This window comes from Salvelinus fontinalis, chromosome 2 (assembly GCF_029448725.1).
Source record: "Salvelinus fontinalis isolate EN_2023a chromosome 2, ASM2944872v1, whole genome shotgun sequence".
Taxonomy (NCBI): Eukaryota; Metazoa; Chordata; class Actinopteri; order Salmoniformes; family Salmonidae; genus Salvelinus; species Salvelinus fontinalis.
The window spans coordinates 25,802,819-25,828,973 of NC_074666.1; the positions used below are offsets into that span (position 1 = coordinate 25,802,819).

At 41.8% G+C, this 26,155-nt stretch overlaps 1 protein-coding gene across 1 annotated transcript in view; it reads right to left on the reverse strand.

Annotated features, from left to right (window-relative positions):
• LOC129815288 (roundabout homolog 1-like) overlaps positions 1-26,155 on the reverse strand; it is a 270,600-nt gene that overhangs the window by 186,957 nt on the left and 57,488 nt on the right. Inside the window, exon 3 of the mRNA XM_055868963.1 lies at positions 18,223-18,309. Coding sequence (XP_055724938.1) covers positions 18,223-18,309 — 87 coding nt within the window. The remainder of the gene's footprint in view (positions 1-18,222; positions 18,310-26,155) is intronic.

Sequence of the window (26,155 nt, forward strand, 5' to 3'; positions counted from 1 at the left end):
TCAGTGTCAATAAATGAAATTACATTCTGTGAGTTGGTCATCAAATCCCCTTTATGAACAGAGGATAAAGTGCGCTTACTGACCACAGAGGACATGGTGTGGAGGAGAGGAGGCCTCCCTCCAAACACATCGCAGTGCAGAAGAGTCAACAGGTCGCCTACACAAACACCCAGACTCTCCCAGGGAGCACTGGGACTGTAGCGCCAGGCCAGCTGCCTAAACAAACGCTGCACAGCATGGCTAATGTGATTAATACGATGTAGAGGTCCACTAGAAGAGCTGACTGCGTGTGGCCCCCAACATAACAGCAGGTGCAGCACACATTTCAGAGTGCAGAGTTTATGATTGCTACGGTACATTTCACAGGTCCGCCTGGTCATCCAATGCATCTCCAAGACTAATGTAAGCACAGCAACAGATGGTACAAGTGGACACATAGAGAAACTCAAATATTATATCGGTTCGACAGTCATAAATAAAGGAGACATCAGCCAGAGGCATCAGACAATGCCAAATATTGAAAATTATTGTTTTGCTACCCGAAGCTCCAGCTGTAGATTGGTTCAGAGCCAGACCAAACAAGACTGAAATCAAACACAAACTATTTATTTTTATTTTTTATTTAACCTTTATTTAACCAGGTAGGCTAGTTGAGAACAAGTTCTCAATTACAACTGCGACCTGGCCAAGATAAAGCATAGCAGTGTGAACAGACAACAACACAGAGTTACACATGGAGTAAACAATAAACAAGTCAATAACACAGTAGGAAAAAAATGTGTCTATATACACTGTGTGCAAAAGGCATGAGGAGGTAGGCAATAAATAGGCCATAGGAGCGAATAATTACAATTTAGCAGATTAACACTGCAGTGATAAATCATCAGATGATCATGTGCAAGTAGAGATACTGGTGTGCAAAAGAGCAGAAAAGTAAATAAATAAAAACAGTATGGGGATGAGGTAGGTCAATTGGGTGGGCTATTTACAGATGGACTATGTACAGCTGCAGTGATTGGTTAGCTGCTCAGATAGCAGATGTTTAAAGTTGGTGAGGGAAATAAAAGTCTCCAACTTCAGCGATTTTTGCAATTCGTTCCAGTCACAGGCAGCAGAGAACTGGAAGGAAAGGCGGCCAAATGAGGTGTTGGCTTGGGGATGATCAGTGAGATATACCTGCTGGAACGTGTGCTACGGGTGGGTGTTGTTATCCTAACCAGTGAACTGAGATAAGGCGGGAGCTTTACCTAGCATGGACTTATAGATGACCTGGAGCCAGTGGGTCTGGCGATGAATATGTAGCGAGGGCCAGCAGACTAGAGCATACAGGTCGCAGTGGTGGGTGGTATAAGGTGTTTTAGTAACAAAACCGATGGCACTATGATAAACTGCATCTAGTTTGCTGATTAGAGTATTGGAAGCTATTTTGTAGATGACATCGCCGAAGTCGAGGATCGGTAGGATAGTCAGTTTTACTAGGGTAAGTTTGGCGGCGTGAGTGAAGGAGGCTTTGTTGCAAAATAGAAAGCCGATTCTAGATTTGAATTTTGGATTGGAGATGTTTAATATGAGTCTGGAAGGAGAGTTTACAGTCTAGCCAGACACCTAGGTATTTATAGATGTCCACATATTCTAGGTCGGAACCATCCAGGGTGGTGATGCTAGTCGGGCGGGCGGGTGCGGGCGGGTGCGGGCAGCGAACGGTTGAAAAGCATGCATTTGGTTTTACTAGCGTTTAAGAGCCGTTGGAGGCCACGGAAGGAATGTTGTATGGCATTGAAGATCGTTTGGAGGTTAGATAGCACAGTGTCCAAAGAAGGGCCAGAAGTATACAGAATGGTGTCGTCTGCGTAGAGGTGGATCAGGGAATCGCCCGCAGCAAGAGCAACATCATTGATATATACAGAGAAAAGAGTCGGCCCGAGAATTGAACCCTGTGGTACCCCCATAGAGACTGCCAGAGGACCGGACAACATGCCCTCCGATTTGACACACTGAACTCTGTCTGCAAAGTAGTTGGTGAACCAGGCAAGGCAGTCATCAGAAAAACCGAGGCTACTGAGTCTGCCGATAAGAATATGGTGATTGACAGAGTCGAACGCCTTGGCCAGGTCGATGAAGACGGCTGCACAGTACTGTCTTTTATCGATGGCGGTTATGATATCGTTTAGTACCTTGAGCGTGGCTGAGGTGCACCTGTGACCGGCTCGGAAACCGGATTGCACAGCGGAGAAGGTACGGTGGGATTCGAGATGGTCAGTGATCTGTTTATTAACTTGGCTTTCGAAGACCTTAGATAGGCAGGGCAGGATGGATATAGGTCTGTAACAGTTTGGGTCCAGAGTGTCTCCCCCTTTGAAGAGGGGGATGACCGCGGCAGCTTTCCAATGGGGATCTCAGACGATATGAAAGAGAGGTTGAACAGGCTGGTAATAGGGGTTGCGACAATGGCGGGCGGATAGTTTCAGAAATAGAGGGTCCAGATTGTCAAGCCCAGCTGATTTGTATGGGTCCAGGTTTTTCAGCTCTTTCAGAACATCTGCTATCTGGATTTGGGTAAAGGAGAAGCTGGGGACGCTTGGGCGAGTAGCTGCGGGGGGGGCGGAGCTGTTGGCCGAGGTTGGAGTAGCCAGGAGGAAGGCATGGCCAGCCATTGAGAAATGCTTGTTGAAGTTTTTGATTATCATGGATTTATCGGTGGTGACCGTGTTACCTAGCCTCAGTGCAGTGGGCAGCTGGCAGGAGGTGCTCTTGTTCTCCATGGACTTTACAGTGTCCCAGAACTTTTTGGAGTTAGAGCTACAGGATGCAAATTTCTGCTTGAAAAAGCTAGCCTTTCCTTTCCTGACTGACTGTGTGTATTGGTTCCTGACTTCCCTGAACAGTTGCATATCGCGGGGACTATTCGATGCTATTGCAGTCCGCCACAGGATGTTTTTGTGCTGGTCGAGGGCAGTCAGGTCTGGAGTGAACTAAGGGCTATATCTGTTCTTAGTTCTGCATTTTTTGAACGGGGCATGCTTATCTAAGATGGTGAGGAAGTTACTTTTAATGAATGACCAGGCAACCTCAACTGACAGTATGAGGTCAATATCCTTCCAGGATACCCGGGCCAGGTCAATTAGAAAGGCCTGCTCGCAGAAGTGTTTTAGGGAGCGTTTGACAGTGATGAGGGGTGGTCGTTTGACCGCGGACCCATAGCGGATACAGGCAATGAGGCAGTGATCGCTGAGATCCTGATTGAAGACAGCAGAGGTGTATTTGGAGGGCAAGTTGGTCAGGATAATGTCTGTGAGGGTGCCCATGTTTACGGATTTAGGGTTGTACCTGGTGGGTTCCTTGATGATTTGTCTGAGATTGAGGGCATCTAGCTTAGATTGTAGGACTGTCACTGATATTAAAAAACTGTCACTGATATTAATGAAGGAACAAATAACATTACGTGCTATCTCCATGGATACAAACAGCAACAAACACTGCATAGTTAGTGTTTGATAATTAGTGTACAATTGCATAATTGCCTAGTTAATTCTGTATAATTAATGAATTATGAGTGATTGATGTTTTGTTTCTCTTTCACATAAACATGTCTATGGGGTCACCTTTGCCGTGACAAGTATCTCAGACAAAACAGATTTATCTGTGTGTAATGAACACGATGGGAGATAGAGAGCTGGATTCAAGTGCAGGGCGCAGCAGGTGTTTATTGCAAAGGGCAACAGTACAGGCAGGGAAAAGGCTAGTAACATAGTCTGGGAGATCAGGCAATAGGTAGATAACAGAAAATCCGATAGGCTAAAGTACAGGGAGGGAGTAGGCAAAAGGCGTCGTTAGCAAGGCAGGCAAAAACTATCATACACAGGAGGAGAAAATTGCAGAAGGGGGGGGGGGAAGAGAAGAAGAAATATTTAAAAAAAGAAAAAAGAAAAAAAAAGAAAACAAAGCTCAGAAAGACATGTCACAAAACAAACAATACCTCACAGTGATGGCATGCAAAGAACTGAACTAAATAGTGTGTGATAATGACATACAGGTGTGTGAACAGGTGATTAGAATTCAGGTGATTGGGATCTGGAGAGCGAGCTGCATTCAGGGGATCTAGGTGTTTGAGAGAGTGAGCTGGAAAGTGGGCTGGAAAGTGAGCTGCGTTCAGGGGATCTACATGTTTGAGGGTGTGAGTTGGAAGCAGACGTTACACTGTGCTTTCACACAGAAGAAGAACCATGCTTCTGTAATGTGTGCTGCACCTGCTGTTATGTTGGAGGCCACACGCATGTGCGGTTAGCTCTCTTAGTGGACCTTTACATTTTATTTATCACATTAGCCAATTCCACAGTAACGTAAGAGACTCTGATTTTTCACTTTAAAATGTATGCCAAAAATATATATATTTTTAAGTTTAACAAACCATAAACTCTGTAAAATGACTACTTTGAACAATTTACACTGTAAAAAAAAATGTATATAAAAAATGTACTCAAAAAATTGTGAAGACGCAAAGTTTGCAAACTGAATTACACTAACATCTCCCTCAGTTTTATTCTGTTACCAAACTTTGTATTTGTATAGTTCTTTCTGTAAATGTGTTTTTGTAAAAATTTCAGTGGAAATTGTTCAAAGTAGTACTTGTGGATAGAATTCTTTGCCTGCCTACCCATCTACACCACTCTGAACAAACAGATTTTTATTCTCCACGATGAGTGGAGACACATTCTGACTGTTCTGATTGGTCCCAGAAACTGATGGGTTGGGGCCAGACCCAGCCTACTTGATGATGTTATCAATTGGTCAGATTTGTTGGAGACGATCCAATCGCTGATTCATTTATTTTGTAACACGCCAATCATTTTGAAGTCACACAAACGACTTCTAGGGTGGTAGATTCAGACTGAATGTATATGGCGATCGATAGAGCATCGGAATTACATTCAGGATGAGTCATAAGGCAATAGAGTTCTGTGGTTTGTTAACCTTTGAAATAAATGGTTTTTGGTAAACATTTTAAAGTCAGAGTCACAACGTAATTCTTTTGCCATGGAATTTCCCACATACCACTCCCTCCTTTCGACAGCTTTTCTTTGTGCAGCTACCACTAACATACTGTCATGCCCTGATCTATTTCACCTGTCCTTGTGATTGTCTCCACCCCCTTCAGGTGTCGCTTATTTCCCCCAGTTTATTTATCCCTGTGTTTCCTGTCTCTCTGTGCCAGTTCGTCTTGTATGTTTCCAAGTCGACCCGCGGTTTTCCCGTTCTCCTGCTATATGCAGTCTCCTTTTTCTAGTCCTCCCGGTTTTGACCCTTGCCTGTTTCTGGACTTTGTACCCGCCTGCCTGACCATTCTGCCTGCCTTGACCACGAGCCTGTCTGCCACTCTGTACCTCCTGGACTCTGACCTGGTTTTGACTTTTTTGCCTGTCCACGACCATTTGGATTAATAAACAGTTTAAGACCTTGACCATCTGCCTCCTGTGTCTGCATTTGGGTCTCACCTTGTGCCTTGAGACATACAGAACCACCTGCAGGTGCTACTAGCTATGTGTTTCTGACAAGAACATCTGGAATCCCCCCCATATCACACATGCATTGCTGTCAGCTTTCTGTAAATAAGAAGCCCAGAGGTTTGCATTGCTCCTCTAAAATCACAGCCAATTCCTTTTCCCATACTCATCATAATCACAAGAACACCATGGAAACGAGGTCCTCAATCACAAAATAAATGAAGGGCATTAGGAGTCAGACAATAAGTCAATGAAGCTAATGTAGTTATCATGTGAGTTTCACTGGAGTTGGACTATTGTACATTATGACATTAAAATGTACAATATTACATTGGTAATGCTCATGTACACAGGGTGCATAATCAGTGATAGCTGTAATGGGTGGTGTTTGTTGATGTTGGTGGTGTTAACTAGTCAATTTACATTCCAGTTTGTTTAAACTCCATTACTGAGTGTCTGTCACTAACTCTATCAGCATCTTCTTTTTCCCTCTTTCATATTTCTCATATTCAAATAATTTCTTTACCCCCCCCTCCCTTTTGATTTCTCCGTCTTCCCTTTTTCCCATCCACCAACTCTCCCATTTTTCTGTCCCTCTCTCTCCCATTTGTCAGCCCCACTCAACGCAGAGCGCAGAACTCCAGTCGCTCAGGGTCATACACGCAATGAGAATGTGAAATATAACAAAGAGCCTTCATATTCTCTATCCAACAACACATCTGGGACTGCTGATGCATAAACCATGCTGCTTTTTTCATCCTTTCCCTATCTCTACGTTTCTCTTCTCTGCAAATTGACAAACTGAGTGCCGCTGTGATGTTCCTATCAATCGTGACGCGTGTTGGCCAGACAGGTACAACCATAATTCTCTCTCTCTCTCTCTCTCTCTCTCTCTCTCTCTCTCTCTCTCTCTCTCTCTCTCTCTCTCTCTCTCTCTCTCTCTCTCTCTCTCTCTCTCTCTCTCTCTCTCTCTCTCTCTCTCTCTCTCTCTCTCTCTCTCTCTCTCTCTCTCTCTCTCTCTCGACTTGGTAGGTACAAGGATGACTAGAGCATTCAGCACTTCTTGAGAGGGGTGCCATATGATGCAATTCAGTTTTTTCAATTAAGCAAATCAAATATTATAATATGGGTATACTATATCTACAGGTAACTGTCAAAATAAAGGAAACACCAACATACAGTTTCTTAATAGGGCGTTGGACCACCACAAGCCTCCAGAACAGCTTCAATGTACCTTGGCATAGATTCTACAAATGTTAGGAACTCTACTGGAGGGATGGGACACCATTCTACCATGAGAATATCCATAATTTGGTGTTTTGTCGGATGCCACTTCAGAATGTCCCATAAGTATTCAACTGGGTTTAGATCTGGTGACTGAGACGGCCATGGCATATGGCTTACATTGTTTTCGTGCTCATCAAACCATTCAGTGACCACTCGTGCCTTGTTGATGGGGACATTGTCAACCTATGGGGGCATAGCCATAGCAGCCAAAAAGAATGACCTGCCTAGCATTTTTACACATGACACTAATTGCTTCATTATCTCAGGAACCACACCTGTGTGGAAGCACCTGCTTTCAATACACAGTTGAAGTTGTAAGTTTACATACACCTTGGCCAAATACAATTATACTCAGTTATTCACAATTCCTGACATTTAATTCTAGTAAAAAATTCCATGTCTTAGGTCAGTTAGGATCAGCACTATTTTAAGAATGTGAAATTTCAGAATAATAGTAGAGAGAATTATTTATTTCAGCCTATATTTCTTTCATCACGTTCCCAGTGGGTCAGAAGTTTACATACACTCAATTAGTATTTGGTAGCATTGCCTTTAAATTGTTAAACTTGGGTCAAAGGTTTCAGGTAGCCTTCCACAAGCTTCCCACAATAAGTTGGGTGAATTTTGGCCCATTCCTCCAGACAGAGCTGGTGTAACTGAGTCAGGTTTGTAGGCCTCCTTGCTCGCGCACGCTTTTCAGTTCTGCCCACAAATTTTCTATAGGGTTGAGGTCAGGGCTTTGTGATGGCCACTCCAATACCTTGACTTTGTTGTCCTTAAGCCATTTTGCCACATCTTTGGAAGTATGCTTGGGGTCATTGTCCATTTGGAAGACCCATTTGCGACCAAGCTTTAACTTCCTGACTGATGCCTTGGGATGTTGCTTCAATATATCCACATAATTTCACCTCCTCATGATGCCATCAATTTTGTGATGTGCACCAGTCCCTCCTGCAGGAAAGCAACCCCACAACATGATGCTGCCACCCCCGTGCTTCATGGTTGGGATGGTGTTCTTCGGCTTGCAAGCCTCCCCCTTTTTCCTCCAAACATAACGATGGTCATTATGCCAAACAGTTATATTTTTGTTTCATCAGACCAGAGGACATTTCTCCAAAAAGTATGGTCTTTGTCCCCTTATGCAGTTGCAAACCGTAGTCTGGCTTTTTTATGCAGTTTTGGAGCAGTGGCTTCTTCCTTGCTGACCAGCCTTTCAGGTTGTGTCGACATAGGACTCGTTTTACTGTGTATCTAGATACTTTTGTACCTGTTTCCTCCAGCATCTTCACAAGGTCCTTTGCTGTTGTTCTGGGATTGATTTGCACTTTTCGCACCAAAGTACGTTCATCTCTGGGAGACAGAATGTGTCTCCTTTCTGAGCGGTATGATGGCTGCGTGATCCCATGGTGTTTATACTTGCGTACTATTGTTTGTACAGGTGAATGTGGTACCTTCAGGCATTTGGAAATTGCTCCCAAGGATGAACCAGACTTGTGGAGGTCTACAATTTGTTTTTCTGAGGTCTTGGCTGATTTCTTTTGATTTTCCCATGATGTCAAGCAAAGAGGCACTGAGTTTGAAGGTAGACCTTGAAATACATCCACAGGTATGCCTCCAATTGAGTCAAATGATGTCAATTAGCCTATCAGAAGCTTCTAAAGCCATGACATAATTTTCTGGAATTTTCCAAGCTGTTTAAAGGCACAGTCAACTGAGTGTATGTCAACTTCTGACCCACTGAAATTGTGAGACAGTGAATTATAAGTGAAATAATCTGTCTGTAAACAATTGTTGATAAAAATCCTTGTGTCATGCACAAAGTAGATGTCCTAACTGACTTGCCAAAACTATAGTTTGTTAACAAGAAATTTGTGGAGTGGTTGAAAAACTAGTTTTAATGACTCCAACCTAAGTGTATGTAAACTTCCGACTTCAACTGTAGTTTGTGTCCCCATTTACTCAAGTGGTTCCATTGGCAGTTACCTGAAGCCATACTATCTATATTATTTATTACAGGTGATAGTTTCAGCACATATCACTTCCCCCTTTGAAGTCTCGTAGATCAATGCACTGCACACTTTCTGTTAATAAAGCCCTCTTGCATAAATTTCCACCGTACCTCACTTCTTTGTTAAACTACAGACATTCAAGCTATCAGACATGGTCTCAGGGATGGCTAACTCTGGAGATCCCCTCGACAGTTAGGTCAATCTGCCTTTAACTATTTTCCACGGTGCTTATGGAATGGTCGACAGAGTTTGCTGAAATTGGAAGACTTGGTGCCTCTGAGGCAGTTCAGACGGCTGTGTGAGGACCTTTTTAAGGAAGAATGTGTTTGTTTCTTATGATTCTATGCTTGATCGTTTTATTTTATATTTATAGTTTTTGCGTTTTTTGCTTGTTTATACTGTATATTTTGTAGGTTAACTATGTATTTTTACTATGTTTTGTAACTTTCTCCACATCGTTGCTTTAAATGAGAATGAATTCTAAGTGAACTTACCTGGCAAAATAAGGAGTAAATAAATTATCTATGAACATAAAAGACTGTAGTGTCACGATAGTTGTGTTAGAATCATGAACAAGGCTGTGAAATATGGTCATGACCCGTATTCAAGCTGTGATCTTTATCAAATTCCAATCTCTTCTGTGCAGCCTGAAAGTGCAGTTTGTAACTGTCCAAGGCCACATGAGAGAAGGCTTGGGGAATGGAGAGAAACTCAATCAATTTGCTTATTTGCTCTATGACGGTACCTCCCATGACAGTGAACCTTTACAATAATATATTAAAGGAAAGGGAGAGAAGATTGAATTATGTTGCCTTTGGAAGGAGCACTCCAGGTCCGTGGCCACTGATCAACTGGCATCCAGGGATATTATAGTCCCTGCCTGCTGGAACACAATCTGCTACCTGGGACTGTTTGGGTCCCAGTCATGGCTTTGAATTTCCATAATTCTTGGAGATATTAAAGCACATTAGTTTAATTTCCTATTGGCCAGTGGCTCCTTTTGGCTAGTTTCCACAGATTGATAGAAAAGACAGTTGCCTGTAATCATTTAGATCCTAGTTACACAGGAGTGTGGTTTGTGCTGACCCTTGACAACTTTGAACGTTTGGGTCATAAACTAACATTTTTAATAAGCTCCATTGTGATTTGGGTAACAATTTTCCATGCAGTTTTATGACAATAATGGTGTCTGTAGCATTGGCTGGTATGCTACCCTCTGTTTATTATACTAAACTTTAAACTATACTTATACATACTAATTTGCTTTCTGAATTGTAAACATTGAGCTCATCATACAGTATATCCAATGTCGATTTATCCAGACTAGAGTTTCTAAAATCATATACTGACTCTGTTGGTCTTCAGTACATTTCTGACCTGAATGTAAAGAATATACTTTTTAATATTGCTAACAAAAGATACACTATATAAAGAGTACCAGTCAAAAGTTTGGACACACCTACTCATTCAAGGGTTTTTCTTTATCTTTTACTATTTTCTACCATGTAGAATAGTGAAGACATCAAAACTATGAAATAACACACATGGAATAATGTAGTAACCAAAATAGTGTTGAACAAATCTAAATCTATTTTAGATTTTAGATTATTCAAAGTAGCCACCCTTTGCCTTGATGACAGCTTTGCACACTCTTGGCATTCTCTCAACCAGCTTCATGAGGAATGCTTTTCCAACAGTCCTGAAGGAGTTCCCACATATGCTGAGCACTTGTTCACTCTGCGGTTCAACTCATCTCAAACCATCTCAATTTGGTTCAAGTCAACTAATGCAGCACTCCATCAATCTCCTTGATGACCTACGATTAAGATTATCCTACCAAGGGGACATCAAAAACTGTAACATCTTATGTTTCACCGAGATGTAGCTGAACAACGATATGGACAATATAGAGCAAGCGGAATCTTCCATGCACCGGCAGAACAGAGAAGCTACCTCTGGTACGATGAGGGGTGGGGGTGTGTGTCTATTTGTCAACAACAGCTGGTGCGTAATGTCAAATATTAAAGAAATCTTGAGGTATTGCTCGCCTGAGGTAGAGTACGTTATGATAAGACGTAGACCACACTATCTACCAAGAGAGTGCTCATCTATATTATTCATAACAGTCTATTTACCACCACAGAATGAAGCTGGCACTAAGACTGCTCTCAACCAACTCTATAAGGCCATAAGCAAAGAAGAAAATGCTCACCCAGAAGCGGTGCTCCTAGTGGCCGGGGACTTTAATGCAGGCAAACTTAAATCAGTTTTACCAAATTTTTACCAGCATGTCACATGTGCAACCAGTGAAAAAAAAATCCTAGACCACCTTTACTCCACACACAGAGATGCATACAAAGCTCTCCCCCGCACTCCATTTGGCAAATTTGACCATAATTCTATCCTCCTGATTCCTGCTTACAAGCAAAAACTAGAGCAGGAAGTACCAGTGACTCGCTCAATACAGAAGTGGTCAGATGACGCGGCTGCTACACTACAGGACTGTTTTGCTAGCACAGACTGGAATATGTTCTGGGATTTATCCAATGGCATTGAGGAGTACACCACCTCAGTCATCGGCTTCATCAATAAGTGCAATAAGTCCCTGTGCCCAAGGAAGCGAAGGTAACCTGCCTAAATGATTACCGCCCTGTGGCACTCACGTCGATAGCCATGAAGTGCTTTGAAAGGCTGGTCATGGCTCACATCAACATCATCCTCCCGGACACCCTAGACCCACTCCAATTCACATATCGCCCCAACAGATCCACAGATGATGCAATCTTAATTGCACTCCACACTGCCCTTTCTCACCTGGACAAAAGGAACACCTACAGCGGGGCAAAAAAGTATTTAGTCAGCCACCAATTGTGCAAGTTCTCCCACTTAAAAAGATGAGAGAGGCCTGTAATTTTCATCATAGGTACACTTCAACTATGACAGACAAAATGAGAAAAAAAATCCAGAAAATCACATTGTAGAATTTCTAATGAATTTATTTGCAAATTATGGTGGAAAATAAGTATTTGGTCACCTACAAACAAGCAAGATTTCTGGCTCTCACAGACCTGTAACTTCTTCTTTAAGAGGCACCTCTGTCCTCCACTCATTGCCTGTATTAATGGCACCTGTTTGAACTTGTTATCAGTATAAAAGACACCTGTCCACAACCTCAAACAGTCACACTCCAAACTCCACTATGGCCAAGAGCTGTCAAAGGACACCAGAAACAAAATTGTACACCTGCACCAGGCTGGGAAGACTGAATCTGCAATAGGTAAGCAGCTTGGTTTGAAGAAATCAACTGTGGGAGCAATTATTAGGAAATGGAAGACATACAAGACCACTGATAATCTCCCTCGATCTGGGGCTCCACGCAAGATCTCACCCCGTGGGGTCAAAATGATCACAAGAACGGTGAGCAAAAATCCCAGAACCACACGGGGGGACCTAGTGAATGACCTGCAGAGAGCTGGGACCAAAGTAACAAAGCCTACCATCAGTAACACACTACGCCGCCAGGGACTCAAATCCTGCAGTGCCAGACGTATCCCCCTGCTTAAGCCAGTACATGTCCAGGCCCATCTGAAGTTTGCTAGAGAGCATTTGGATGATCCAGAAGAAGATTGGGAGAATGTCATATGGTCAGAAGAAACCAAAATATAACTTTTTGGTAAAAACTCAACTGGTTGTGTTTGGAGGACAAAGAATGCTGAGTTGCACCCAAAGAACACCATACCTACTGTGAAGCATGGGGGTGGAAACATCATGCTTTGGGGCTGTTTTTCTGCAAAGGGAGCAGGACGACTGATCCGTGTAAAGGAAAGAATGAATGGGGCCATGTATCGTGAGATTTTGAGTGAAAACCTTCTTCCATCAGCAAGGGCATTGAAGACTAAACGTGGCTGGGTCTTTCAGCATGACAATGATCCCAAACACACCGCCCGGGCAACGAAGGAGTGGCTTCATAAGAAGCATTTCAAGGTCCTGGAGTGGCCTAGCCAGTCTCCAGATCTCAACCCCATAGAAAATCTTTGGAGGGAGTTGAAAGTCCGTGTTGCCCAGCAACAGCCCCAAAACATCACTGCTCTAGAGGAGATCTGCATGGAGGAATGGGCCAAAATACCAGCAACAGTGTGTGAAAACCTTGTGAGAACTTACAGAAAACGTTTGACCTCTGTCATTGCCAACAAAGGGTATATAACAAAGTATTGAGATAAACTTTTGTTATTGACCAAATACTTATTTTCCACCATAATTTGCAAATAAATTCATTAAAAATCCTACAATGTGATTTTCTGGATTTTTTTTCTAATTTTGTCTGTCATAGCTGAAGTGTACCTATGATAAAAATTACAGGACTCTCTCATCTTTTTAAGTGGGAGAACTTGCACAATTGGTGGCTGACTAAATACTTTTTTGCCCCACTGTATGTAAGAATGCTGTTCATTGACTACAGCTCAGCTTTCAACTTCATAATGCCCACGAAGCTCATCACTAAGCTAAGGACTCTGGGACTTAACACCTCCCTCTGCAACTAGATCCTGGACTTCCTGACGGGTCGCCCCCGGGTGGTAAAAGTAGGCAACAACACATCTGCCAACGCTGATCCTTAAAACTGGGGCCTCCAAGGGGTGTGTACTTAGTCCCCTCCTGTATTCCTTGTTCACCCATGACTGCGTGGCCAAACACAACTCCAACACCATCATTGAGTTTGCTGACGACACAAAAGTGATAGGCCTGATCACAGACAACAATGAGACAGCCTATAGGGAGGAGGTCAGAGAACTGGCAGTGTGGTGCTAGGACAACAACCTCTCCCTCAATGTGAGCAAGACAAAGGAGCTGATCGTGGACTACAGGAAAAGGTGGGCCAAACAGGCCCCCATTAACACAGACGGGGCTGTAGTGGAGCGGGTCAAGAGTTTCAAGTTCCTTGGTGTCCACATGACCAACAAACTAACATGGTCCAAACATACCAAGACAGTCGTGAAGAGAGCACAACAAAACCTTTCCCCCTTAGGAGACTGAAAAGATTTGGCATGGGTCCCCAGATCCTCAAAAGGTTCCACAGCTGCACCACTGAGAGCATCCTGACCGGTTGCATCAACGCCTGGTATGGCAACTGCTCGGCATCTGACCGTTAGAAGCTATAGAGGGTAGTGCGAACGGCTCAGTATATCACTGGGGCCAAGCTCCCTGCCATCCATATATATGTATATAAAATAGGTAAGAGTTTTAAGAGGTATTTATTGAAGATGCGATATGCAGAAATTGCTCCGCCATTTCCTGGTTGCTAAAATTGTAATAGTCCACTTATTTTCAGTTTAAGTGACAAAACAAGCAGTCATTGTGTAGAGAACCGCTGTGAAATATATGTTCCACAACCAAAAATATTTCAGCTGTTTGAAGCTGGTGTACAAAAGTGAAAGTAAAAGAAGCAAAAATGAACCTTAAGAATGGGAAGCATAGAAATAGCATACATAGAACAGATCTACTGCTTTTTAGACTTGCTATCAATGAGAATGACAGATCTATAACTAAATGTTTATGTCAATTTGGTCTGATCACCAAAAAGTTCCATATTGCAGCTATAATATAGTAATTTATTTAAAGATTTTCATATTTGTATTTTAGAGTTAATTTAGTAACAGTAACATTTAACACAAAAATTGCATTATTGGAGAAATAAAGAGATTGAGACAGAGAGAGAGGAAGAAAGAGAAAGACTTGTAGAATGAAACAGAATATCTTAAATAAATAAGCATGCCCCATTCAAAAAATGTAGATCTAAGGACATATATAGCCCTTGGTTCACTCCAGACTTGACTGCCCTTGACCAGCACAAAAACATCCTGTGGTATACTGCATTAACATCGAATAGCCCCCATGATATGCAACTTTTCAGGTAAGTTAGGAGCCAATATAAACAGGCAGTTAAGAAAGCAAAGGCTAGTTTTTTCAAACAGAAATTTGCATCCTGTAGCACAAACTCCAAAAAGTTCTGGGACACTGTAAAGTCCATGGAGAATAAGAACACCCCCTCCCAGCTGCCCACTGCACTGAGGCTAGGAAACACAAATCTACGATAATTGAGAATTTCAATAAGCATTTTTCTACGGCTGGCCATGCTTTCCACCTGGCTACCCCTACCCCGGTCAACAGCTCTGCACCGCCCACAGCAACTTGCCCAAGTCTCCCTCATTTCTCCTTCACCCAAATCCAGACAGCTGATGTTCTGAAAGAACTGCAAAATCTGTACCCCTACAAATCAGCTGGGCTAGACCATCTTGACCCTCTCTTTCTAAAATTATCCGCCGCAATTGTTGCAACCGCTAATACTAGCCTGTTGCATCACCGTATCTCTACTTGCACATTCATCTTCTGCACATCTATCACTCCAGTGTGTAATTGCTAAATTGTAATTATTTCACCACTATGGCCTATTTATTGCCTTACCTCCCTAATCTTACTACATTTGCACACACTGTATATAGATTGTTCTATTTGTTATTGACTGTACGTTTGTTTGTCCCATGTGTAACTCTGTGTTGTTGTTTGTGTCGCACTGCATTGCTCTATCTTGGCCAGGTCGCAGTTGTAAATGAGAACTTGTTCTCAACTGGCCTACCTGGTTAAGTAAAGGTGAAATTAAAAAAATATTAAAAAAGAGAGTGAGAGAGAGAGAAACAGTAAATCTCAGTAAGACAGAAATAATGGTGTTCCAAATAATACATACCTCGGCCTAAACATCAGCGCTTCAGTTAACTTCCACAAAGCTGTGAACGATCTGAGAGACAAGGCAAGACGGGCCTTCTATGCCATAAAAAGGAACATAAAATTCGACATACCAATTAGGATATGGCTAAAAATACTTGAATCAGTTATTTAACCTGTTGAGGATGGGGGCGCTGTTGAGACTATTTATGCTAATTGGGTAATTTTTGAAACGGCTTCCCACAAAATCCTTGATCGTACAATATGCATATTATTATTATTATTGGATAGAAAACAGTCTATAGTTTCTATAGGAGTTGAAATTTTGTCTCTAAGTGGAACAGAGCCCATTCTACAGCAATTTCCCTGACATGGAGTCAGATTTCAGAAATGTTGGCCACTGTTCTGAAGTCAGTTAAAAGGGCACTGTTATTGCTATGACTATACAGACACTGCTTACGTCTTCCCCTGGATGCCTTTACGTGATGACGATTTCAATGGGGTCGATTGCGCGTTCACAGGCACTACAAATGAAAAAACCCTGAGGCTAGTCATTCTTTTGGAGCTGCGTCATGCGCCTAGAGGACACCGGCCCGCACCTGTTCCAAGCATTAGTGAAGGGGGTAATATTACTCGGGTCATGTTTCTACTCGTTATGGGAGTTAAAAACATCATAAGGTAGTTAATTTAAAGCGTTTTATAGCAATTTATATCCGTTTAGTGCGATTTTGGGACATTTATTTCTTTAACGCTGTGAATAGCTGGGCACGCTTTCAGTTCATCCCGAACGCAGTTGGCATTTCCACATGGCAAGAGGACAGCTTTCCACCAAAAGACGATTACTCCCAAGAAAGGATCCTTTGCCCAAGATACTGATGGAAGAACAGCTCAAAGTAGGACATTTTTATTATGATAAATCGTGTTTCTGTCGAAACATTTTAGTGGCTTAGGACGCCATGTTTTTTGACGTAGCTTCGCTTGGCGCAAACTGTATTGAAAAGTAAGGATAAATTAAAAAATGTAATTCCGCAATTGTATTAAGAATTAAATTGTCTATCAATCCCTGTCCACCCTATATTTTTTAGTCAAGTTTATGAGTATTTATGTATAAGAGTAGATCACTGTCTAAGTGGCGCAAGGACATTTTCTGACCAGCTGAGCTACATTTCACATTGTCTAACCATGATTTTGGTGGCTAAATATAAACATTTTCGATCAAACTCTATATGGATTGTGTAATATGATGTTACAGGAGTGTCATCTGAAGAATTCTGAGAAGGTTAGTGAAAAAATTTATATATTTTGGCGATGTTGACTTTTATCGCTCACTTTGGCTAGAATCAATGCTGGGCTGCTATGTGCTATGTGCTATGCTAATATAACGATTTATTGTGTTTTCGCTGTAAGACACTTAGAAAATCTGAAATATTGTCTGTATTCACAGGATCTGTGTCTTTCGATTCGTGTATGCTGTGTATTTTTACGAAATGTTTGATGATTAGTAAGTAGGTAAACACGTTGCTCTAAGTAGTTTTTCTATTCCATTTGTGACGGTGGGTGCAATTGTAACCTATGCCATCTACCTGAAATATGCACTTTTTTCTAACAAAACCTATCCCATACCATAAATATGTTATCAGACTGTCATCTGATGAGTTTTTTTGTTGGTTAGGGGCTATAAATATCTTAGTTTAGCCGAATTGGTGATGGCTACTGGTGTTGGTGGACAAATAAAAGATGGTGGATTATGCTAATGTGTTTTTAGGTAATAGATGTACATCTTTACATATTGTGTCTTCCCTGTAAAACATTTTAAAAATCGGACATGTTGACTGGATTCACAAGATCTGTGTCTTTCATTAGCTGTATTGGACTTTAATGTGTGAAAGTTAAATATTTAAAAAAAATATTTTTTTTGAATTTCGCGGCACTGGTTTTTCAGTGGGGGGGGGGAGGGGTGTGCCGCTAGCGGCACGCTGATCCTAGACAGGATAACCCATTGCCCTTTAACGTTGTGAGGTCTGGGATCCGCTCATCAACCAAGTATTCACTGAATGGGACAAACACCAAATTGAAACTCTGCAGGCAGATCTGCAAAAATATCCTCCATGTACAATGTAAAACACCAAATAATGCATGCAGAGCAGAATTAGGCCAATACCCGCTAGTAATCAAAATCCAGAAAAGAGCCGTTAAATTCTACAACCACCTAAAAGGAAACGATTCGCAAACCTTCCATAACAAAACCATCACCTACAGAGACATTTACCTGGAGAAGAGCCCCCTAAGCAAGCTGGTCCTGGGGCTCTGTTCAAAAACACAAACAGACCCCACAGAGCCCCAGGACAGCAACACAATTAGACCCAAAAATTTAATGAAAAAATACAAATATAATTACTTGATACATTGGAAATAATTTACAAAAAAACTGAGCAAACTAGAATGCTATTTGGCACTAAACAGAAAGTACACAGTGGCAGAATACTGGACTACTGTGACTGACCCAAGATTAAGGACAGACTCAGTGAACATAGCCTTGCTATTGAGAAAGGCTGCCAAAGGCAAACCTGGCTCTCAAGAGAAATCAGGCTACGTGCACTCTGCCCACAAAATGAGGTGGAAAATGAGCTGCACTTCTTCATTTCCTGACAAATGTATGACCATATTAGACAAAAAGACAGACAGAGACACAGATATCCTTATAGTACCTGTATAGCCCAGAGAGTTGTCATCCTCATGTTCAGACGAGGGGGTGGGGGCAGCATTTTCACTGGCCTTATCCTTGGTGTCTGTATCTGCAGACAAAAACACAAATAGTTGATTACACTATAAGAAACCCCCTCACTCTCTCACAGTCTAACACCTTATTGGCATAGCAGAGATCATTCCCCAGATTCTACCCTGCTTCCCTAAAATGTTTGCTTAAATCTGAGGTAGAAAATGAACCTGCAAAAGAGTAACAGGCATAAAGTAACTGAGCCTGAAATCCATAGAAATAGGCGATAGAAAGAGGGAAAGTGAAATATAAAACATAAGCCTTCATATCAGACATCTCAGTGCAATCTCACATCACTGGGCACACACAATGTTGGAGGACTTCTTGCTGTGAGAAAGATATCAACACCTGAAACTTGATATCCTGTCTCTCCTAAAATACACAGCAGTAAAGTCATCCTGCTGAGCTTTCAACAGAACAAGGCATGCCTGACAGCAATCAAATTTTTCCAATTCAAACCTCAGTGTATAGTATTGAATTATATTTTATTTGAGAGAAGACAGAGGATTCTTTCATTCTAAATTACAATGCTTGACTTGGGCAAAAGCTCACCGGAGCTGAACTACCAGCACGTCAAATGTTCTACTGCTTGAGCGCCTGTTTCTCATATAGAATATTAGCTTACAAGTATTGTGGAGCTCCTGCACCTAAATATAAGCAGTACTGGTACCCCAAATGAGCACTGGCATTTCAGTCCAAGTCCAAAATATAGTCATATCCAGATAATAAACTGTGATTATTTTCACTGCATTACTTCGTAATAGTTGTGGCAGTTTTAATTGTAATGGTTATAATGCTATAGTATTGTAATGTGCCATTATTGGATTCCTTTATGTTTTGTCTTCTGACAGTACTTCTGAGAGGTGGTCTGTATTTCCAGGAAATACTGCGCTGACTCAGTGGATAATCTAAAGTGTACTGAAGGAGTATGTTTATCCAAAAATAGCAGCCAAGTTCCTCTATTTCCCTTAATGTTTATCTTGGGTCATTAGATGCGTACTGTCACAAAGACAAAGGAAGAATTGACACATTTTTCAGGAATGCATCCAGCGAGTAGCATGGAAATGACCTGACCAAACTGAGCAGAATGGTGAAGATTGAGTTCATGCCATATGACTAGCACAACACAATATCTTATTATGTGGGCAATTTCCCCCACAACATTCAATTATACATTTTTTCATGAGCTGTTGTTCTTGGGCAATATCCTCTGAAAGCTTGCAGAAAATCCATGACTTAGAAATGGCTGAGAACTCCAATAGCTGACCAGGATACAGACCTAATGAAAGCCAGCCTAGAGTCAGTCTTCTGCACTGTACCATTAGTCTTTATCTCCTTCTGGCCATTACTGTGTGCCAGTAGGAAAACACTGAAAGTAAATCCAGAATTTGGTCAAGAGAGGACATAAGTTACCCTTCAATACCTCAACACTTTTATTTGACCAGATAAGTGTATTGAGGACACCTCATTCAATCGAAAAGGTTGTCCTTTTCAAACAATGACTGATCAGTTCTGGATGTGAATGTAGTTGGCACCTTGCCATCTCATCACAACTCCCAGACCACCACCAAGACAGTAATCAGCTATAAGCATTACTCATCTAAGAAGACAACAGAGGGGATTTCTGTGAATATGCTCAGGTAATTATATGGTGAAGATTGAGCTCACACTAATTCCTCTCACCTGGTTCCTGATCCGGAGTTCATCTCTGACTCACACCTGAATCACGTCACAATGTCAGCACGGAACTGCTAGAGTGGTATCAGTCAATAACTGCTATCACTTATTGTAATATTAGGAAAAACAGGACTCAGGACCTCACTGCTGAGAGTTCACTCTCATATACATCTATTTCTTACAGTAGTGGTACAGTAGTGTTATCCTTGACTCGTTATCCGAGGGGTCTGCCCAGATCTCAAGCTTAATACTTAAAGTGATTACATGGGCTGAGGTTTTTCCAACAGAAGTGTGTGTGTAATTTTGCAAATATACCATAACTGAGTAATTTAAGTCATTGTTATCTCTCTTTATCAGCCCTGATAACCAAGGTGTGATTGATAGTCGTTCTCTGTTCACTGCAATGCAGGACAGGTTATCTGTGAGGTCCAGTTTGTCTTATTGACCTCCCAATCAGCAAAACACCAGACAAGCTGAAGCAAAAGCAATGCAGATAAAACAGAGAGGAAGGTGGGGAAAGGAAATTGCTAATATCAATTAGATCACGAATAAGGAATTTGCAAGACAATGGTGTTTTACTATACAGTACCAGTCAAAAGTTTGCACACACCTATTGCACACACCATTCAAGGGTTTTTCTGAATTTTTACTATTTTCTACATTGTAGAATAATAGTGAAGACATCAAAACTGAATGGATCATTTAGTAATCAAAAAAGTATTAAACAAATCAAAACATATTTGAGATTCTTCAAAGTAGCCACCCTTTGCCTTGATGACAGCTTTGCACACTCTTGGCATTCTTTCAAGCAGCTTCATGAGGAACAGTAGTCACCTGGAATGCATTTCAATTAACAGGTGTGCCTTGATAAAAGTACATTTGTGGAATTTATTTCCATCCTAATGTGTTTGAGCCAATCCGTTGTGTTGTAACAAGGTAGTGGTGGTATACAGAAGATAGCCCTATTTGGTAAAACTACTGTAGCTACTGTAAGAGACAGACTATCTGTAAATCTCGGGACGACGACTGTGTTTTCAGTTTGATTTAGTAGTTGTGTTATAGCTGTGTGATGCTGCATGCAAAAGGGCTCTGATGTTCATTTGATTGAGGATGTTGACCATTGACCATACAGTTTTACCACACACACACACACACACACACACACACACACACACACACACACACACACACACACACACACACACACACACACACACACACACACACACACACACACACACACACACACACACACATACTAGTCCAGATTTTTCTTTCTTTCTCTGCTCTCCCTCGGCACATTTTCTCAGGAAAATGCTGGTTCACCCACAACCATACTACTTCCCCTGGTTTATTAGAACAAGAGGTTTACCACAAATACACACACACACACATGTACACAAATACACACACAAACACACATTAAAATGACAGAAATGCTTACATAGGCAAACATGAACTTGCATACACGCACATCCTAATGTGTTTGAGCCAATCAGTTGTGTTGTAACAAGGTAGGGGTGGTATAAAGAAGAGTTTGGTAAAAGACCAAGTCCATATTAGGGCAAGAACAGCTCAAATAAGCAAAGAGAAATGACAGTCCATCATTACTTTAAGACATGAAGGTCAGTCAATACGCAACTTTGAAAGTATCTTCAAGTGCAGTCACAAAAACCATCAAGTGCTCTGATGAAACTGGCTCTCATGAGGACCGCCACAGGAAAGGAAGACCCAGAGTTACCTCTGCTGCAGATGATAAATTCATTAGAGTTACCAGCCTCAGAAATTGCAGCCCAAATAAATGCTTCACAGAGTTCAAGTAACAAGAACATCTCAACATCAACTTTTCAGAGGAGACTGCATGAATCAGGCCTTCATGGTCACATTGTTGAAAAGAAACCCCTACTAAAGGACACCAATAAGATGAAGATACTTGCTTGGGCCAAGAAACACGAGCAGTGATATGTTTGGTTCCAACCACTTGTCTTTGTGAGATGCAGAGTGGTGAACATGATCTCCACATGTGTGGTTCCCACTATGAAGCATGGAGGAGGAGGTGTGATGGTGTGGGGGTGCTTTGCTGGTGACACTGTCAGTGATTTATTTAGAATTCTTTGCACACTTAACCAGCGTGGCTATGATATCATTCTGCAGCGATACACAATCCCATCTGGTTTGTGCTTAGTGGGACTATCATTTGTTTTTCAACAGGACAATGAACCAACACACCTCCAGGCTGTGTAAGGGCTATTTAAACAAGAAGGAGAGTGATGGAGTGCTGCATCAGATGACCTGGCCTCCACAATCACTCGACCTCAACCCAATTGAGATGGTTTGGAATGAGCTGGACTGCAGAGTGAAGGAAAAACAGCCAACAAGTGCTCAGCATATGTGGGAACTCCTTCAAGACTGTTGGAAAAGCATTCCAGGTGAAGCTGGTTGAGAGAATGCTGAGAGTGTGGAAAGATGTCATCAAGGCACAGGGTGACTACTTTGAAGACCCTAAAATATAAAATATATTTGTTTAACACTTTTTTGGTTACTACATGATTCCATTGTTGTTATTTCTTAGTTTTCATGTCTTCACTATTATTCTATAATGTAGAAAATAGTAAAAATAAAGAAAAACCCTTGAATGAGTAGGTGTGTCCAACTTTTGAATGGTACTGTAGGTGATCGTTTTGAACACAGTTTCTTCATTCTTCCACCCTTCTGTTAGAGAGAGATCATCTTAAAACACATACACAGATTTACATAAAACCAACTCTATAGAGTTTGAGGTTAGAACGGCATCCCTGTCTAACCTCTAATCCTAAACCTAAGCCATGCTATGGATTGGTCCACTTCACTTCACCTCATAACCCTCTGTTGTGCAAACTCTCTCTCCTCTCCTCTCTCCACGAGAGCCAAACATGACTTCACTCGTCTCTCTCCACATTAAGAAAATGATAATTATAAGGACAATATAAGGACAATGATGCGTACATCTTAGTTGCACCACATAATTCACCTTAAATCCCTTGTCATTTGATAAATGTTCACTGGATAGGACGCAGCTTCCAGGAGGAAAGTCATAACTGTGAAATGCAATAAATCTTGAAAAGGATCAGTGTGATCTGTCTCAGTGTCTTAGTGTTCATGTGGAAGTCATCACAGGAATGTGCTTTCATCATTGTATCTCTATTTGTAAAACCAAGCATTTTTGGTTTATGAGAAGCACTATAGAACTGGAAATGCATTCTCAAGGAGATACTCGATCTATGCAACAGAGACACAATGCTCCTAGCATACTGCTCTATTGAGACAAAGGGTACCAGTGGGTAGTATGACTAAGGTGAAGCTGGAAATATACAGTGTGTTAGGTGGTGAATTCTCCTCAACATTCCACAGAGATGGCAACCAACAGCTGAGAAAACTAGTCCAAATGGGCTGGGAATGCTTCAGAGCACAGGGACACTGCTGACTGAAAACTACTGTAGCTACTGTAAGAGACAGACTATCTGTAAATCTCGGGACGACGACTGTGTTTCAGTTTGCTTTAGTGGTTGTGTTATAGCTGTGTGATGCTGCATGCAAAAGGGCTCTGATGTTCATTTGATTGAGGATGTTGACCATCGACCATACAGTTTTACCACACACACACACACACACACACACACACACACACACACACACACACACACACCACACACACACACACACACACACACACACACACACACACACACACACACACACACACACACACACACACACACACACACACACACACAAACAAACAAAACAAAATCGTCCAGATTTTTCTTTCTCCCTCGGCACATTGCTTCTTCTGAAAATGTTACGGCAAAGACTTTATTAGCCCACAGTAGCTCCAGCATGATTCTCAGGGAAATGCTGGTTCACCCACAATCATACGCACACTCACTCACGCGCACACACACACACAAACACACATTAAAATGACAGAAATGCTTACATAGGCAAACATGAACTTGCATACACGCACATAGGCCTCTTCACATAGGCCTCTTCACATAGGCCTCTTCACATAGGCCTCTTCACATAGGCCTAAAAAAGTATAGAAAAACGCTTGCCCTTGTCTTTTCCTACTAGCACTGACTTGGCTGATAATTATTTTATTGAGAAAAAAGCCTTACTATGACTATGATGTGTTTGTCTCACCTAGCTGCATGCTGAAGGCACTAACTGGATAAGAGTGTCTGCTACTAAAATATACATGTAATGTAAATGTATTGCACAGTGTAGCTGTAGCCTACTCACTCACAGACCAAAATCATACCAATTTATTCTGTATAACAAAAAATGAAACCCCTGCTGCCCCTATAGTCCCGATGGGCTCCCGAGTGGCGCAGCAGTCTAAAGCACTGCCTCTCAGTGATCAAGGTGTCACTACAGACATCCTGGTTCAAATTCAGGCTAATACAACTGGCTGTGATTAGGAGTCCCATAAGGTGGTGCACAACTGGCCCAGTGTCGTCTGGGTTTGGCCGGTGTAGGCTGTCATTGTAAATACTAATTTGTTCTTAACTGACTTGCCTATTTAAATGAAAGTTCAATTGGAAAAAATATATAAATAAATACAGTCTAACATCAAGAACGACAGGTAATAAAGGAAACACCAACATAGAGCGTTAGGCCACCACTAGCATCCAGAACAGTATCAATGGGCCTTGGCATAGATTCTACAAGTGTCTGAAACTCTATTGGAGGGATGCAACACCTTTCGACGATGAGAAATTCCATAATTTGGTGTTTTGTTGATGGTGATGGAAAACACTGTCTCAGGCACCGCTCCAGAATCTCCCAGAAGTGTTCAATTGTGTTGAGATCTGGTGACTGAGACACACACACACACACACACACACACACACACACACACACACACACTTTAAAGCCCCTTTGCTTCTTTGAGACGCTTCTTTTAAAGTCACTGCGATCTCATATTTTAGCCATGGTAGCCAAAATAATCAGCAACTGTGTGGAAGCACCTGCTTTCAATATACCTTGTATCCCTCATTTGCTCAAGTGTTTCCTTTATTTTGGCAGTTACATGTATGAGAATAACGTACTGGAAAGAATAACTTACTGGAAAGACACTGAGCCCTATTTAAATCTGTAGAACCACTTTACTGGTTTTACCTGTCACAGGTCATCTACCTTCAATGCTTCAATGTATTATACTCTAATGTGTGACAATACTCTCAATGATACATTCAGTTCATAGCATCAATTCATAGAAGAGGGAGGATTTCCTGATGCATGGTAATGTTCAAAAGTGAGCCACAAGAGGGTGCTGCCACTCCATTCTACTGAGGGCCGTGTCAGAACTAGTGTATTTAGTGTCCATTTTAGTACTGTTATGTTTTGACCATCTAGTTTTGTTTGACTAAATACATTATATGTCAAATTAAAGTGTTGTCAGAGGTTGTGAGTGCTGGAAGAAGAAGAATGTGATAATAATGCAGTTGTGACACCACAAGCATAGATATCTGTCCAAAAGTGAAACAGTGTATGCAATCAATACAGATGATCCATTTACAACACAGAACAGAACACCACCTGCAACAAAGAAACTCCAGCCCTGGCTTTCACTGTTGGATACCTGGGCTTGCCAGGTAAACAAACAAACAGACAGACAGACAGACAGACAGACAGACAGACAGACAGACAGACAGACAGACAGACAGTGAGTGAGTGAGTGAGTGAGTGAGTGAGTGAGTGAGTGAGTGAGTGAGTGAGTGAGTGAGTGAGTGAGTGAGTGAGTGAGTGAGTGAGTGAGTGAGTGAGTGAGACAGACACAGACAGACTACCAGGAGACTTTGTAAACGTGGGTGTAAATCAACAATAAAATTACACATAGAAAAAACTTTAATCAAGACCAGGAGAGTGAAGCAAGCTGGTGGGGACCCATGTAAATGAAGCATCTCATTGGATTTCAGCTTAGCCCTTAGAGAGGGATCGCTGGAGGGGTACACACACAGATAGAACAGAGGAGAAGAGGGGTTGAGGAGGAGTTGGCCTATGGGGGGGTTCTATGTGTACAGCAAACTGATGGGTTTCATTAGAATGGGGGGGGGGGTGCACATTGCCATGAAGACAGGCGACGACAGAAAATGGCAAGTTGCACAGATGGCTGGCCACTCACATGGCTCCCAGTGCATGCGAGC